Source organism: Erithacus rubecula, assembly GCF_903797595.1.
Source record: "Erithacus rubecula genome assembly, chromosome: Z".
In the NCBI taxonomy this organism is placed as follows: domain Eukaryota; kingdom Metazoa; phylum Chordata; class Aves; order Passeriformes; family Muscicapidae; genus Erithacus; species Erithacus rubecula.
Genome location: NC_136661.1, coordinates 23,630,714 through 23,646,128, shown reverse-complemented (window position 1 = coordinate 23,646,128; position 15,415 = coordinate 23,630,714). Strand labels below are relative to the sequence as shown.

The 15,415-nt window shown below is 56.5% G+C and overlaps 3 protein-coding genes across 6 annotated transcripts in view; 2 read left to right on the top strand and 1 right to left on the bottom strand.

Annotated features, from left to right (window-relative positions):
* TESK1 (testis associated actin remodelling kinase 1) overlaps positions 1–15,415 on the top strand; it is a 44,698-nt gene that overhangs the window by 23,797 nt on the left and 5,486 nt on the right. The gene's annotated exons all lie outside the window — the stretch shown is intronic.
* LOC306814511 (killer cell lectin-like receptor subfamily B member 1B allele B) lies at positions 303–5,371 on the bottom strand. 2 transcript variants are annotated; one of them, XM_079330648.1, is made up of 7 exons: positions 5,009–5,371; positions 4,069–4,244; positions 3,521–3,631; positions 2,945–3,028; positions 2,185–2,333; positions 1,829–1,932; positions 303–1,372 (listed from the first exon to the last, which is right to left on the bottom strand). In XM_079330648.1, the coding sequence occupies exons 1-7, from the start codon at positions 5,101–5,103 to the stop codon at positions 1,177–1,179; spliced, it is 915 nt and encodes a 304-aa protein (XP_079186774.1). In that variant the 5' UTR covers positions 5,104–5,371; the 3' UTR covers positions 303–1,176. The 2 variants fall into 2 exon arrangements, with proteins under 2 accessions (XP_079186774.1, XP_079186773.1); XM_079330647.1 differs by lacking the exon at positions 5,009–5,371 and having other exon boundaries at positions 4,069–4,404.
* LOC306814561 (uncharacterized protein) lies at positions 5,539–8,561 on the top strand. 3 transcript variants are annotated; one of them, XM_079330712.1, is made up of 7 exons: positions 5,539–6,055; positions 6,168–6,242; positions 6,358–6,435; positions 7,498–7,533; positions 7,621–7,665; positions 7,853–7,996; positions 8,083–8,561. In XM_079330712.1, exons 1-7 carry the CDS (start codon positions 5,719–5,721, stop codon positions 8,421–8,423), a joined length of 1,056 nt encoding a protein of 351 aa, XP_079186838.1. In that variant the 5' UTR covers positions 5,539–5,718; the 3' UTR covers positions 8,424–8,561. The 3 variants fall into 3 exon arrangements, with proteins under 3 accessions (XP_079186838.1, XP_079186837.1, XP_079186836.1); XM_079330711.1 differs by having other exon boundaries at positions 7,498–7,665; positions 7,853–7,966; XM_079330710.1 differs by having other exon boundaries at positions 7,498–7,665.

Sequence of the window (15,415 nt, the reverse complement as noted above, 5' to 3'; positions counted from 1 at the left end):
TTCTCACCCAGGCTGGCCACTGCCAGCACCAGCCTCAGCAGCAGGTTCTTGTGTGAATGTTTTCCTCATTGGGGTCTGCAGGGCACGTGGGGGCAGCGAGCAGAGGCCTCAGCAAACTGCAGGTCAATGTGGCCACACTCTGGGCCACGCAGGCAGCTGGCCAGCAGCACCCCAGGAACCCAGTCCTGTTCTTCTCCATTGTGGTCAGGTGGTAAAGTGTGGCTAAGAACATACTGCATGGACACACGTCTTCATATGCAGAAAAGCAGAAGTAGTTGCTTTATTTGCAAAAAGTGGTTTTTTTCCTGTGTGTGCTCTCACTTTAGGGGCTGGGGAGTAAACAAGCTCCCTCCTGATCAACATCCTCTGTGTTCAGGTCCCCAGGCTGTGCAGAGCCCAAGCCCATGCATACAAGCCACAGCAGGGCTACACTTCCCCCTCCTAGTCCTGCTCAGGCTGACAAGCTGCACTGGCTGTGGAGGCTTGGTCCTTTTGGCATGTGCTGGGAGGGAAACCCAGCCAGATCTGTGCCAGAGCTGCAGGCTGCTGGAACAACTCAGTGCTCTATATTGAAACCATAACAGCTTCTGGGACCAAACAACTCCAAATCAAGACCCAGCTGGCCTTTTAGGCTCTCACACATCACCCAGCCCCAAAACAAAGTGAGGGAGTTTGCTGGAACCTCCTCAGACTGGGCAGGCACCACCAAACAAGCTGCAGCCCAGCCCAAGTCCTCCATGGGACTGCAGAGGCCAAGGGTCATCTCTCAGCAGCATGTCCCAGGAAGCAAAAGCCCAGGCAAACACCTGATCAGAAATCCCAGAGCTTACACAGGACCTGTGCCAGCCTGCACAGAAGCTGCTTCATGCTGCTGTTGGACCATGTTCCCATGGATTGTTTCCTTGGATTGCTGTTGGCTCCCAGCCACAGAGTAGCAGATGTAATTTCCCACTTGTCAGTGATGGAACTGAGTCTGAGGGCTGGAAGATGCACCTCCATCCTACCACCCCCATACCCCGAAGCCAGCTGCAGTCATTGGCAGAATTTATTGGCAAAGTGCAGAGTTCTGGAGGGTAAAGAGGTCTGGGCCAGGAGGCAGTGGAGCCTGGAAATGCCCAGGCACTGAGGTCAGGCAGGGAACAGGGTGGTGGCACAGGCTGGGGGTCACCACAGCCATCAGGGCCTCACACAGCTGTAGGTGGTGTTTCCCCAGAGGAAGGCAGGAGGTGAGGACTGGAGCCACTGCAGGGTGGCTGCTCTCTGCTTGCAGACCCATCTGAGGGCTTCCGTGCATGCACCACCTAAAAGTCCCAAGCCTGACACCCTGCCACAGGCCTGGAAGGACCTGGTGTAGCGCTGGAGCGGGAAGATCCTGCAAGGGAGAGAGTGGGCTGAGATGGAATGGACAGGAAGAACTGAGGCTATCCCATCAGCACCTTCTGAAGCCAGGGACCAGACACTGCACAGGGAAGGGGTGGGGGAAAGCAAACTCTCCCCGTGGAGCAGAGCCACATGCCCTGATGCCCCCAGCCCCATCACTCACAAAGCACCCCCAGGTCAATCCTAGCAGGGCTCAGCATCAACCAGACTGGGACCCTGCTTTTGTGAGATCCCCTGCAGTCCCTCACCCAGGCAGAGTGTGGGCAGGGCACCAGGGTCAGGCCCCTGCTAAAAACGCCCCTTCCCTAAAATGCCCCAGTGCAGTCCTGGGAAGAAAAGAGGTGGCCAAAATATGGATCACATCCCTGCATGCCTGTCCCTGCCACCACCTCGACCCCTGATACTGGACCCTCAGGATGCCTGGCTGGGAACAAGCTGATAGCCTCACCCTTCCAGTGTGGTGCCATCCAGCCACTTCCAGTCAGACCTGATGCCATCCTGCTTCAGCCCCACGTGAAAGGCATCCAAGTTAGCTGTGCGCACCAGGAAAGCCTAACACAGGAGAGGACCCACATGAGCCCCCTGGGGTACATCCAGCCCAGCCACACCATCAGTGAGCGGGGCTGTGCTGTATGGGCACAGCATTGCCAGCTCCCTGCCTGGAGGCTTTGCTAGGCTTTAGGCACATGGGCCAGGAAGCTGAGACAATACTGAGTGGGGGTGACTGCTGAGGGACTGTGGGGTGGTCACCAGGACTGCCCAATGGTCACAGGGAGCTGGACAGGCCAGGCTGGGTGTACTCACCAGGGTGGTGTTGGCTTGGATGGTGACCAGCTGTGCCCCTCTGGAGCAGCAGTCCTCTCTGCTCTGCTCCCAGCTCTTTTTGGCAGATGAGAAGTAGTAGCACTGCCCTGCATCCCAGAGCCAGCCAACTGGGCAAAACTGGCATGAGCCTGCACACCAGAAACACAGCAAGTGGGATGGGGCAGCAGGCAGGGGCTGCCACCAGCCCCCAGCCCAAGGGACCAGGAGAGTGACAGTGGGCAGTCATGCACCAGCCAATCCATCATATTTGTACATCTGCCTCACAGAGACCACTCTGCACCTGCCCTCACTAGGGAGCCCAGCTCCAACCTTCCAGTCCCAGAGCCCCAGGAAGAGTGGATGGTTACAGGAAGGTACAGGCAATGAGCAGAGCAGGGAGCTGCAGGTTTGGGGAGGCAATACAAACACAATTTCCAGAGAACTCAGTTTTTTTCCAGGGAACTCAGTTAAGGTTTCAGCTGCACCAGAAGCTGGTGGCATCCACGATCCTGGTACTGGTGGCGTGCCCAGGTAACACTGAGCCATCTGGGGTCATCTCTTCTAATGGGGTTCTAGCAGTTCAGCCTGTTCAGCAGTGCTGGGGCAGCTCTCCATGCCACAAGCCAGGGGACAGGCAGTAAAGGTGAAGGAATACATAGGGATAGAGCTCAGGGAAGCAAGTATGGACAGATCCTACCACTTGAAAGAAGCAGTAAGGCCCTCTCCAAACCTTATTCAGGAGCCCATCAGGCTGTCTTACCTTCCAGTGTGTGTTTCCCATAGCTGGGGCTCTCCTCTATACTCCAGGGACCATGTGTGCAGCTTGTTTGTTGTTGCACTAAATCTACAACAGAAGAGCAGAGGTGTGTCCCAGCAACTCTGGGCTCCTGCTCCCAGCAGCACCCAGTGTCCTCTCCCACAGGACAGCCTCATGCAGATGAGGTGTCCCTTGCTTTAGGTACCCCAACCCTGCCCAGGTCCTTGAAGATTTTGCTTGGGAGCCTTCCATGCAACAGGCTTCCAGACAAAGTGCTGCTGTCTTTCAGTTTCAGTGTCAGCGCTGTGCCTCCTGCCCTTCTTTCACTGCCATGTGACAGAGTGGCTTTCCCCAAGCCCACGCTGTCTCCCCAGCTTCCTTTTCCAGCCACGTAGGTGGTGTCTTGTCTCATCAGTTTTCCTTCTTGCCCCAGGACCCTCAATGCCCTCACCCCAAGCAGAAGGACCCAGCTCCATGGGAAACTGCAGCTCAGTCTGTTACAACACAAGTGCTATGGTGCCAGTCCTGACCCCAGGACCCCCTCTGCAGAAATCTGGGCACTGGATGGCTGATACTTACAGTGGAAACTCAGGCTGACAAGGATGATTTGTGCCAGCAGGAGCATCAGGGAGAGGAGACCCAGGCTGAGGGCTGCCCAGGACCAGGGCAGGCGCATTCGCTGCTGAGGAGCTGAGAAAAGGAGTTAACATAGACTGGGGAGTGGGGGAGGGAGCAGTGGGGAACCTGGAGTCAGGAAATGTCTGTGAATCCCAGGTGGAATGTCAGGAGGCAGAGGGGGAGCCTGGGAAAAAGTGGGCGAGAGCCCATTTGCAGCAGCTTTGTCATCCTAGAAATTATCTCCCTGCACGCAAAGCTTGGGTGACGGAGCAGAGAAGGGAAACATCTGTGCTGTGGCAAGGGGGTGCAGTGGGGATTCCCTGCCCTTGAGCCCCTCCTGCCCCTCACCCCAAGAGCAGACAGTTTTCAACAGGGCTGGAGAGGAGCTCTTTCAGAGAGGACACCCAAAAAGAGGGAGTGGGGGGAGCAGGTCTGGGAGGACATTTCTGGGGAAGGCAAGGGGCTGCAGGAGGGCAGGGAACCCACCGGGAGAGTTGGGGGGCCATTACCTGGAGTCGGGGGAAAGCGCAGGTCAGCATACATGACACCCTCTTCCATCCCTTCCCAAGTCTCCTGCTCTGCAGCCCACGGGGGCAGTGGCAACCCTTTCCCAGCCCACCTTCTCAGACGAGTGTGATGCAAAATGGAAAGTGTCACTTCCTGGTGGGGTCCCCAGAGGCACCACCTGCTACAAAAAGCCAGTGGGGTTGTGGAACTACCAGACATTTGGGGCAAGGGGCAACCCTGTTGAGGCCAGCATCTGAGCAGGAGGGACCTGCACAGTCCTGGTTTTGGGGCAGCAAGCAGTGGGAATGGCTGCTGGCTCAAACATGCAGCCATGGCTGGGCTGGAGCTGTAAAGACCTTAAAGGTCATCTCATTCCAAGGCCCCTGCCAAGAACAGGGACATCTTCCACTAGACCAGGTGGTTCAGACCCCCATCCAATCTGGCTTTGAACACTGCCAGGGATGGGGCATCGACAGCTTTCCTGGGCAACTTGTGTCAGTGCCTCACCACCATTGCAATAATTTCTTCCTAAAACAGGAAAAGCCATATGGGAAGCAGCTGAAGTAATTTTGTTTGCTCGAGCCTGGAGGAGACTGAGGAGAGACCTCATCACAGTTTGCAACAGGAAGTTGAGGGGCAGACACTGATCTCTTCTCTCTGATCATCAGTGACAGGACCTGAGGGAACTGTGCCAGGAAATGTTGAGGTTGAATATTAGGGAAAGGTTTTTCACCCAGAGGGTGGTTGGGCACTGGAACAGCTCCCTATGGAAGTGATCACAGCACCAAGACTGGCAGAGCTCAGGAAGTATTTGGATAATGTTCTCAGGCACATGGTGGTTTGTTGGGAGTGTCCTGTGCAAGCCCAGGAGGTGGACTCTGACAATCCCAGAGGGTCCCTTCCAGCTGAGGATATTCTGAAATTCTATGATGAATATTTAACCTAAACCTGCCCTCTGACAGTCTGAAGCCATTCCTCCTCCTACTATCACTACACACTCCTGTAAAAAGTCCTGTTCCAGCTCTCCTATAGTCCATCTGGTACTGGAAAGCTGCTTAAGGTCTCCCCAGAACATTCTCTTCTCCAGGTTCAACAAGCGTGGCTCTCTCGGTCTGATCTGACCTAGGGAAGATTGGGTATCCTTGGGGCACAGGACACATTGCCACGTCCCTCTCTCCAAGGAGCAATGCCACCGGGTGTTTGCTTACAAGCCACTTGTTTTGCATGGGGCTGCAGCTGCATCTCAGCCCTGGAAAATGGGGGGGCTGGGTGCTCCTTCCCCCGCCCCAGCCTCCCGGGCTGCCGTGCCGGCCAGCCCTGCCGTGCCCGTATGGGGGAGCGGCAGAGCTCCCCGAGCCCCGGGCGCCTGCGGGCCGACTGCCGCGGCTGTCGCTGCGGGAGGATATCTCTTCCCGGACTACGTTTCCCAGCGGCTCCTCCCGGGGCTGCACATGCTCGATGCGACTCCCGGCAGCTCCCGGCGCGGCTCCCGCTGCGGCGCAGGGGCGCTCGGTGCGGTGCCGGTGCGGTGTCGGTGCGGCTCCCGCTGCGGCTCCCGGTGCCCCCCCGGCGGGGCATCCCCCCGGGATCCTCGCTGAGGAGCGCAGGGCCGGGCCCGGGCGGTCGCGGGTCGGCCCGGCCCGGCCCGCAGCATGCCCCGCGCGCGGGCCTGGACGGAGGCGGAGGTGGACAGCCTGCTGTCGCTGGTGGAGGGCTCGGGGCAGGCCGCGCTGCTCATGGCCTCCACGTCGCGGCCCAACGAGGCGCTCTGGCGGCAGATCTCCCGCGGCCTGACGGAGAGCGGCTACGGGCGCAGCGTGTCCCAGTGCCGCTCCAAGTGGAAGGCGCTCAAGCAGGCGTTCCACTCGGAGCGGGAGACGCGCCTCAGCGCGGGACACCACTCGGCCCGGCTGCCGCCGCACTACCGAGCCATGAAGAGCATCTGGAAGGCGGCGGGGCGGCCCGTCTTTGGCGAGCGGAGGATGCCAGGTGGGGACCGGGATGGGCGTGTGGGTTTGCGGGGTGGCTGGACTTGGGGGCTGGTGGAGCGCTGGTGCTGCTTGTACACCCAGGGTCTGTTGATTGTCTTCTCGTCCCCTAGACGTGGTGAAGCTGCCCTCCAGAAAGCGCAGGTCAGCCCTTGCCACACGCTCTCCATCCTCACCAGAGCCACCAGGTATCCGTGGGCACATGCAGCCAGAGTAGGGCTTGTCCTGGCTGCGAGGTGGCAGACACCCCTCTTCCCCCAGTTACTGAAGCTGTTTTCTGCACCCCTTCACCTCCTTCTGCAGAGCACGACGTTGGCGGGGACACCCCCGGCACGCTGCTGTCAATGGTGCTGCAGTGTGCAAAGGATGAGCCAGAGAGTCGTAAGTACTGAGCTGCCCTGCTGCACTGAGCTGCGTGGCCACGGCTCCAGCCCAAACCCATGCCAGCATGATGGGAATGCCAGGCTAAGAGGATCAGGGCATCCATCACACGTTCCTCAGCGAGGGTGGTCAGTGATGGGTGTGTTTGGACTTCTGTCTCCGCAGGCTTTGGATCCAAACTAGCCCCAGAGCATGTGGGGATGGGGCTGGCTGGGATAGGGCAAGAGGGGGTCTCAGCCTGAGGGCATGGCAAGGCTGCTGGCTGCCCTGTGGCAGATCATGAGACGAGAGGTCCAGAAGGGGCAGTGGCTCAACACAGGGATCTCGTGGCTGGTGGAATTGCAGGGCGTGTGACTCCCTTTCCTTCAGCAGTTCATGGCTCCTCATTTGCCCAGTAATACCATAAAGCTTCAGATGAGTTTAGGCTGTGTGTGAGAGCCAGAGCTGCCTGCAGCTCCCCCGCCCTCCAGCCAACTCGTGTACATCCTGCAAACCCCTCCCTGTTCACGCTCCCAGGGATTTGGCACTGAGGTGATGCAGGACACATCCCTGAGTCTGCTTTGTGTGGACACCCCGGCCATCTTCCCACACTGGGTAACTACCTTCTGTCTCCACAAATTCCCCCTGCAGTTTCAAGTGGATGTGGGATTCTCCTTGTCTTCCAGTCCTAGTCTGTTGTGTAGCGTTGCTGCATGCTGCTCCGCCGCTGCTGCCTTCCAGCCCAGAGGTGGCTGCATTGCAGTGGTGGGTGAGTGACTCCTGCTTTTGTACCTAGCTCTGAAAAACTTTGGGGCCCTGCAGGGCGCTCTGGAGCTGTGGCTAGGGCACGTCAGGCTGAGGGGCTGGCTGGGGCAAGCTGGGCAGACCCCAGGCTGGTGGACCAGCAGGTCCCTTCAGAAGGTGTATCTCTCCTCTCTGCTTTCTCCCAGCAGCTGGTGGGGACTACATTACTGGACTACCACCCACAGCTCCTGCCATGCCATGTAAGGCTTTCCTTGCCCTGCTCAGCCCAGTAAACCCCCTCAGCCCCACAAGCAGGGTCTGATATGGTTCTTGTTGCAGACACCGGTGGCTGCTTCCCTCCCCTCTCCCTCCTGGGTGAGTACCAAGCCCTGGCTACCATGCTTGTGTGCCCTGGGGCAGGAGGTGGCTGCAGCTCACAGGCTGTGTCTGGTCTCCTTCCAGGCTGTCACGCTGATCTGAAGCAAGAAGGAACTGAGGGAAAGGCCGGTAAGTGTCTGCAGCTTTGAGCAAGTCCTCGTGCTCCAGGGCACAGCTCCATCCTGTCCTTTCAGTGAGAAGGGCATGGGTTCCCAGAGGCAGTGCCCTCACAAGGCTCTGTGTCATAGTCAGGCTAAATTTGGGGCTTGGGTATCTCCATCACTATTGTTTCCTCCATGCCAAGCTTTCGTGACAGGTTTTCCTGGTGAGACATCCCTGGGGGTGGGAAGAGGAAACCAAAGGCTGCCACTGGCTGCTGCAGCCACAGGCTCCCATGGGACAGCAGCCATGAGTGAGCAGCCAGCAGCAGGTGAAGATGCATCAGACACAGGCCTGCATGGTGGGTATTTCCTGCATCTTTCTGACAACCTCACAGAGAGCTCTTGGAGCCATAGTGAGGTGCCACTGACCCCTGTCTCATTGCAGGGTCTGGCGTGGCAGGCTTGCTCCAGAACATCCAGCAGCTCCTGGTGCAGATCCTGCAGACATCACGGCAGCAGCAAGCACTACTGGAGAGCCTGGCCAGCGACACAGTCTCTCACCTCCATGTCCTCTCCCACAGCCTCGTGCAGGTGGGCGAGACCCTGCACCAACTCTTGCTGCGGCCACAGACCTATCCTGGCCCCATTGGCCACTACATCCCCTATGTGCCCCTTTTTGAGGGTGGCTCTGGAGTGCTCTGCTCCCCTGGTGCTCCCCACCCTTCTCCAGATCACAAAGAGGAACCTCAGCTGTCCCCTGATGCCAGGTGCATCACCCCCCCATGAGTGCCACCATCACTGGCCCCAGGAGCAACAGCCTTGCTACAGAGCCATGGCACAGATCTTTATATCAGAGGTTCCAGATATTTTGGAAGTTTATACTAGAGAGACAATTTAATAAAATTAAAAACAGCATTTCTACCAGTGATGGCAACTGACCAATTCTTTTGCCCTCTCTGGGGAATGTTCCCCTTCTCACTTTCGAGTTGAGCATGAGGGAAACTCAGCTATTTACAGACTCTGAGACACTCCCAACCCACACAGCACAGGACAGATGTAATTTTTCTACCCTTTACAGCAGTGCCTGGGGTGAGCATCACCATCCAGGAAGCTCAGGCTGCATCCTTCTCCAAGGAAAGAGGGTGATGCTGTGCTGAGCATGCAGCTGTGCAGCAGCCATAGTGTCCAGGTCCTTAGCAGGCTTCTTCCAGGGGACAATCTCAGACTTTAACAGTCAGTGCTGTGGGCTTGCCACACGCTCTGGTGAGGCCCTGCTGCTCCAGGAGGAGTCTTCGTGCTTAAATTCATGGATCATCATCAGGTAACGGGTGCAGACATGCCATGGCATATTGTGCCTAGAAAAGGGCCTCTGGCTCTTGCCTGGACCTCACCACCTTCACCAGTTTGTGCACATCCTGCATGAGGATGGGGCAATACACTGTCTGCCTCCGAAATCTCTTTTCCACATCCACAGAGATGAAGTGTACAGCATGTAGACATCATGAAAATGGTCCTGTCATGTCAGATGCCACTTTCTGGAGAGCTGGCACATGGCCTGCCACTTCTGGAAAGAGAAGGGAGACCATGTAGTGACCAGTCCATGCCAGATTAAGCCCAGCCACCAGGAAGGTGGACAAGCAGTCCATGTTGAAGCAGTTGTCATCCCATCTTGAAGATATATGGGTGATGGATCCACTGCCTGGGTGCCATGCATGACCTTCAGGGTGAGGTTGCAGTACATGTCCCAGCTAGATGTCCCTGAACTCCCATCTGGCCCATTGCCTGCCCCACCATCTTCCAGGAGTTTGCAGGGCACCCCAGGTCTTCCAGGGGCACACACCAGCTGTCTGGAGCATCCCACATGTGGCCAATCCCATGTGGAGAGGGACCAGGGGCACAGTCACAGGGCCCAACAGCAAGGTAGCAGGTGACATGTGTCACAGCAGCAGTGAGCAACAACATCACAGCCCAGACATCATCTAGCAGGGGAGAAACATGGGTGGGTAGTGCTGGGAAAACCCATGACCCCCCTGGCACTGTCTCTCATCCCATTCCAGCTCTGCACCCCGGGCCAGAGAGAAAGGCATGCCACAGAGGCACGCTGGCCTCGTGATGCAGTGGGCAGGGAGCTGGGGTCTGCGGGGGTGCTGGTAGCAGGGCCAGCCCTGGTGGGCATGATGCTCCCACCACTGCATACAAAACATGCTCTGTGCTCCCAAGCAGAAGCAGAAACTGCCTGGCTGCTGGCCAGCAGCTCTGGCCTCAAGCCTCACAGTGATGGAGCACTGCCTGCAAACATCTCTGCCCCAGATTTCTCTCCCTGGGACGTATCAGGGTGAGCAAAGAGAAGAAAAAGCTGGGATCTCCCTTCCTGAACCCTGCTGCTTGCACTGGTGAAGTTGGAATGGTTGGGCTGTGGTTGCCCATGCTCCACACTTGCTGTGTTCCCCATCATTCCATTGATTGCCCTGTAGTGCTCCCAGTCAGCCTGCTATGATCCCTGTCATCCCACCACACTCCCCAACACCCTGGCTTGCTCCTTGCCATTCTGACATGATCTTCACTTGAGTTTACACCTACTCCTTCCAGCCCTGGGGCACCATAGCACCATTCCTGGGGTGCTGGGGCAGTGAGGTGGGCTGTCACTCTCCGTGCAGGTCCCTGGCAGGATGAAGGGCAGTGAGGGATGTTCTGAGAGGGAGATGCAGCACCGAGCTGGCTGCTGAGGACGGCGGTGTTGCAGCAGGGACTGGGGGGTCGGGGGGTTTCCTGGGGCTGCAGATCAGGGCTGCATGGGATGGCACCAGAGATACAAGTGGGACATAGCAAAGTGACGTACTGGGAACCGGGAGTTTCAACGGAGTGTGCAATGGGTGAGAGGTGCAGGGGGTGCAGTGAGGGGGTGCAGGGGGTGCAGTGACGGGTGCCTGGGTACAGTGAGTGGTGCAGGGGGTGCAGTGAGGGGTGCAGGAGGTGCAGTGAGAGGTGCAGGGGGTGCAGTGAGGGGTGCAGGAGGTGCAGTGAGAGGTGCAGGGGGTACAGTGAGAGGTTCAGGAGGTGCAGTGAGGGGTGCAGGGGTTGCAGTGAGGGGTGCAGGGGGTGCAGTGACGGGTGCCTGGGTACAGTGAGGGGTGCAGGGGGTGCAGTGACGGGTGCCTGGGTACAGTGAGGGGTGCAGGGGGTGCAGTGAGGGGTGCAGGGGTTGCAGTGAGGGGTGCAGGGGGTGCAGTGAGGGCTGCCGGGGTGCAGCAGGGTGGCGGTGGGGCTGCAGAGCGGTACAAAGTGGATGCACATGGGCACGCACCGCACTCTCCGGGCCGCAGCTCCCTGCCCGTCCGCGCGTGGCGGGGTCTGGTCGGAGTGACAGCTCGTTAGCCAATAGAAACTCAGAAAGGAGAGACTGGCGGGTCTGGCCGGGCCCTCTATCCAATCGCAGGGGCCGTGATGGAAAGGGGCGGGGCTCCAGACGTCACGGGCGGGGCAGTCCCGGGGCTCCTGCGGGCGGGTTCGGTGCCTGGTCTGGACGGGTCCGGTCCGGCCCGGCCCGCAGATGTTGGGGCATCGTTGACCCGGCACGGTGTCTGCCGTGCCAAGGGGCTGGCGCAGCGCTGCTCCCCTGGGGGCTCTGTTCACCCGGCGGCTGGGCAGGCGTGCGGTGTCCTGCCAGGGCCAGGCTGTGCCCGAAAGCATCCCTTACCCCAGGCTGCTCTGCTCCCCTCCAGCGTGGGCTCCGGGCGGGGCCAGGAGTAGGGCTGGACCCCAGCCTCTTCCCAGCCAGCCCCGATTCCTGGGATGCAGTGCAGGCCGGTTCCAGCGAGCGTAACGCGCTGGCGCAAGGGATGCAGGTGTGGAAGGCTCTGAGACAGACACAGCCGTCGCCTTTCCTGGCATGTCCATCACAAGCCCTGCCTGATGAGACCCTCCCCCTCCGGACACATGCAAAGTGCACTTGCAGGGCTGGAGTGACAGCCAGGAGAGCACAGAAATAAAGGATGGGCTTCTTCTGGGGTACGCAAGATTTTCTCCAGGCTGGGAATATAAGTGAAAGCACCAGCATGTCTCAGTAGGATTTCAGCTGTCTGGCGGCCCAGGGACCTACTCTGGGCAGCCTGGGCATACAACTCCTTCTGCCTCCATCACACACAACATTTTGCAAAGAGCAGCTGAAACCCAATAACCAGCTGCAGGGGCAGCTAGAATGGATCCCTGGAATAGTGGAGGCTTGAGGGGAGGATTTTTCCCTGTTTTTGACCCGATCCAGAACAAGTCAAAGCCATACCCCTTTCCTGATCCTCTCCCTCCTGCCTGTCCTGCCCCAGTCCACAGTCTATGTTTAATATCCAGAAGAATTAAGTAATGAAGTTGTTACTTGCCAGTGGCAGCAAGCTCTTTGCCCTGTGCCATGCTGTGACCTGGAGATGTTGCTCTGTGCCCACTTGAGCCCAGTCCCATCTCACAAACCTGGGGTACAGGTAATGTGACCCGAATGACTGCCCCAAGAAAGCTTTGGGCTGTCTGTAGTTGGCTGTTAATAGCTGAATGCTCAGTCCTGTGGCTTCCCCTCTGCATCAGCCACTCCATTTCTCTTTCCTGTCCCAAGGAGTGCCCCAAGGCCTGGGGTGACCTGGTGAAGGGTACACAGGGCCCCTGGCCACAGCTCACCCTGCAGCTGAGCTTTGGCAGCCACTCTGATATAGCCCCTGGCCACAGAAAACACGAGCTATTAGGAACAGGACATGGCTCTTGAGCATTATGAAATCCTTTTCATAATCTCCAAATACTGAAGGAGAGGTTTCCCATGGTGTGACTCCCACCCTGTGCACACACTGCCCCTGCACCCTCACAGCTCTCCCTGTGTCAGTGGTCAGTGTAAACACCTCAGTTCTGTCTCCCAGGCTACTGGGTGCTGCTGCCAGGGATGGGCTGCAGCCCTCGGGCAGGGTGTCCAGAGGGATGGAGAGCCACTGGGCTCTCTCAACCCAGCTCACCTTCGGCATCTTCTCTATTGCACTTTCTTTCAAAAACATGATTTTTTTCAGTGGAAATAGAATCACTTTTACCAGCAGCTCTTAGTCCTTCATATGTGGAATAGAAGGCAATGACAGAGTGTTTAGGCTCATGGACATGACCTGAAGGTTTCACACACCACAAAAGAGCACTCAGAATCTATCCCACCAAACAACTGTCCACATGGGGTGCAGCACAGCATGGATTAGGCAGAGCTATAATTCCAAAATCCAGAATTTAAGTGAAACAGCAGAGGGTGTCTAAGGAAAAGGAGAGGAAAATGCTTTGATGTGTATCAGGATGTTTATCTTGATATCAAAAGCCCCAGTTCTCTTTTTTGGTGAAGTGGCTCCTCCCTTTGAAGTGTATCCTCCTGTGCTGCGCATGGCTGCAGCTCAGGGAGATCCTGCAGAGACTTCACCCTCCTCAAACATTATTTTTTCTCTTGTGATTTGCCTGAAAATTATGAGACCAAAGTGAAAACTCAGGGATGAGAGCAGCCAAGCTGCCTTTGGACCTGCCAGACAGAGGACGGGGTCAGACAGATTTTTGAAGGCAGGGTGCAGGGAGATGCTGTGTCTGGAGCACTTGGCACCTCCCTGCAGCAAGTACAACCTCGGAGTGCACAAACATTTATGAGGTCCCTTGAGAGGAGGTGGGTGTTGCTCCAGGTCCTCCCCCACAGCAGGGAGAAAGCCTCCAGCTCAGATTATCCATCTTCCCAACAGGAGACGACTTCATTAGTTAATTAGAACAACAATCCTCATGGGCTCATCTGGGATTTGTAGTTGTGCTGGCAGGAGATTTGCTGACTGCAGGCAAGCCCCGGGGCAAAGCTTCTCAGGAGGACTTGGCACACAGAGCCCTCAGGGACTTACCTCCCTTCCTGCTGAGCCAGGAGCCTCTGGATTGCACTTGTTCCAAGCCCATTTAATTTTAGCCAAAAACATTCCTTTTCAAAATGCAGAGCCTTGTGTTTTAGCTGTGGAGGTGATGAAGCATACTTATGTAAAGTAAGAGTAATCTGTAATATTCCTCTCATTGCAGGCACATCTCGCAGTGGAACAGGAAGCTTCAATGTGATTTCTTTAATGCAGTCTCCATTGAGAGCTCTGTTCATACATAACAACATATTGTTTAGCATTTGGGACTCAAGGGAAATTTTAGTGGTAGCATTTGAGTGGGGGGAAATGATTTTTAAGGGAAAACTTTAATCTGCAAGCCATAAAGGGAACAGTGGCTTTGCATCCTATGGACAATGTTCTCTGCCTCTGCTAACATGATTTTATCTTCCTCTGCAGGCTTGCTTCTTAAGATAAATTTATCCATGATTGCATTTGGTGTAACAGCTTGATTTCTGTTGGTGCAAGGCTGATTTCTCACAAGAGCAACTGCCTTAATTTCCTACCAGTTGACAGCAAGTGCAGCTGCATTTTGTACTTGTAGACTTTGTCCTTGCAATTGCAGCTCTTCCTCTGCTCACCAGCCAGGATGTGCCAAGGCTGCTCCTTCAGCATCACCCCTCTGTGGGCTGTAGATGTCTGTTCTGGGGATAGAAACACTTGACTTCCTTGTCTTAACAGAAAGAGCTTGCAGAACTCACAGATCCTACCCCCAGATTCATCCAGAGGGGTAGATCTGAGCTGCAGCACCCTGATGCACCCCTGGACATCCCCAAACTCTCATTGCTATGGCAACAATTTAGCAAATTTAGATCTGCAAAATTATTTGCAATTTTAAGCTGTTGCCAAGATCTTCTTCAAGGGCTGTTTGGGGGTTGTTTTGCTCTGGTTTTTCATGTAACCTTCCCCCGCTTTCATGTGCCCTTAATTTTGGCACAGCTCCCTTCCTTGAGGAATGACCTTTCCCACCCATTCACTCACTCTGCTCCTTGGCCATGCTGGCCTTGCAAATCTTGTTAAAGGACGTGTTCATTTACTGGAAGTCTCCAGCATGTGGATCTGAGCAGTTCTCATGCTGTCTGCAGGCAGTCTGCCCCCCTGGCTGCTCTATTAATTTCTCTTAGCAAGCTCCCTGATTTCTATGCAGTTCCCTTGATGAAGTTAAGCACGACTCAAGTGGTTTTTCCGCTCGACAGAGCAGGTCTTCAACAGCTCTCTTCTAAATTGCCAGGGATAAAGTCCTGAGTCCAGCTCCCCCACACATTTCCCCACCAACGTCTCCAAGAAACTCAATTAACAGGAGCTGAAAGTCGTGATGTTTTGCATCACCACCACATTTTCCTCATTTCCCATGTCTCAGTGTCCCCCTTTCCTGTCTGCTGCTCCCTTCCAGCCATGTGACCACAGCAGCTACTGTTTGTCCCTCCAATTCCCCCTGCAATGCTCTGGTCTCTGTGGGTACAGCCAAGCCTTTTGTCCCTCATTTCCACAGCCCCCCTGCACCCCTACCCTTGTGCCAAACTGGGCATGCCCTGCCACTCTTCTGTTTCCTCACTTCCCCAGGTGTTGTGACATGATGTGCTGCTGGGACAACACTGGCTCTCAGTGCCCTAGGTCCCCCTGACCTTGTCCCCGCTCTGGGCTGACTTTGTCATGCTCAGCTGTGTCTCGGTTCTATGGGACAGGGGTCCACGGCAGGGTGTTTCCCAGGAACAAGGCCCTGGAGAGCTGCCCTGTGGCACTGGAGCTGGGCTTTCTCCATCTGTAGCTGTTACCTCCCACTTGTAAGTGCCTGGTCCTCACCCTAGCATGCAGCATGGGGCTGAAGCTTTGAGGGGTCCCTGATCCCATCCCCTGAAGGCTGGGGAT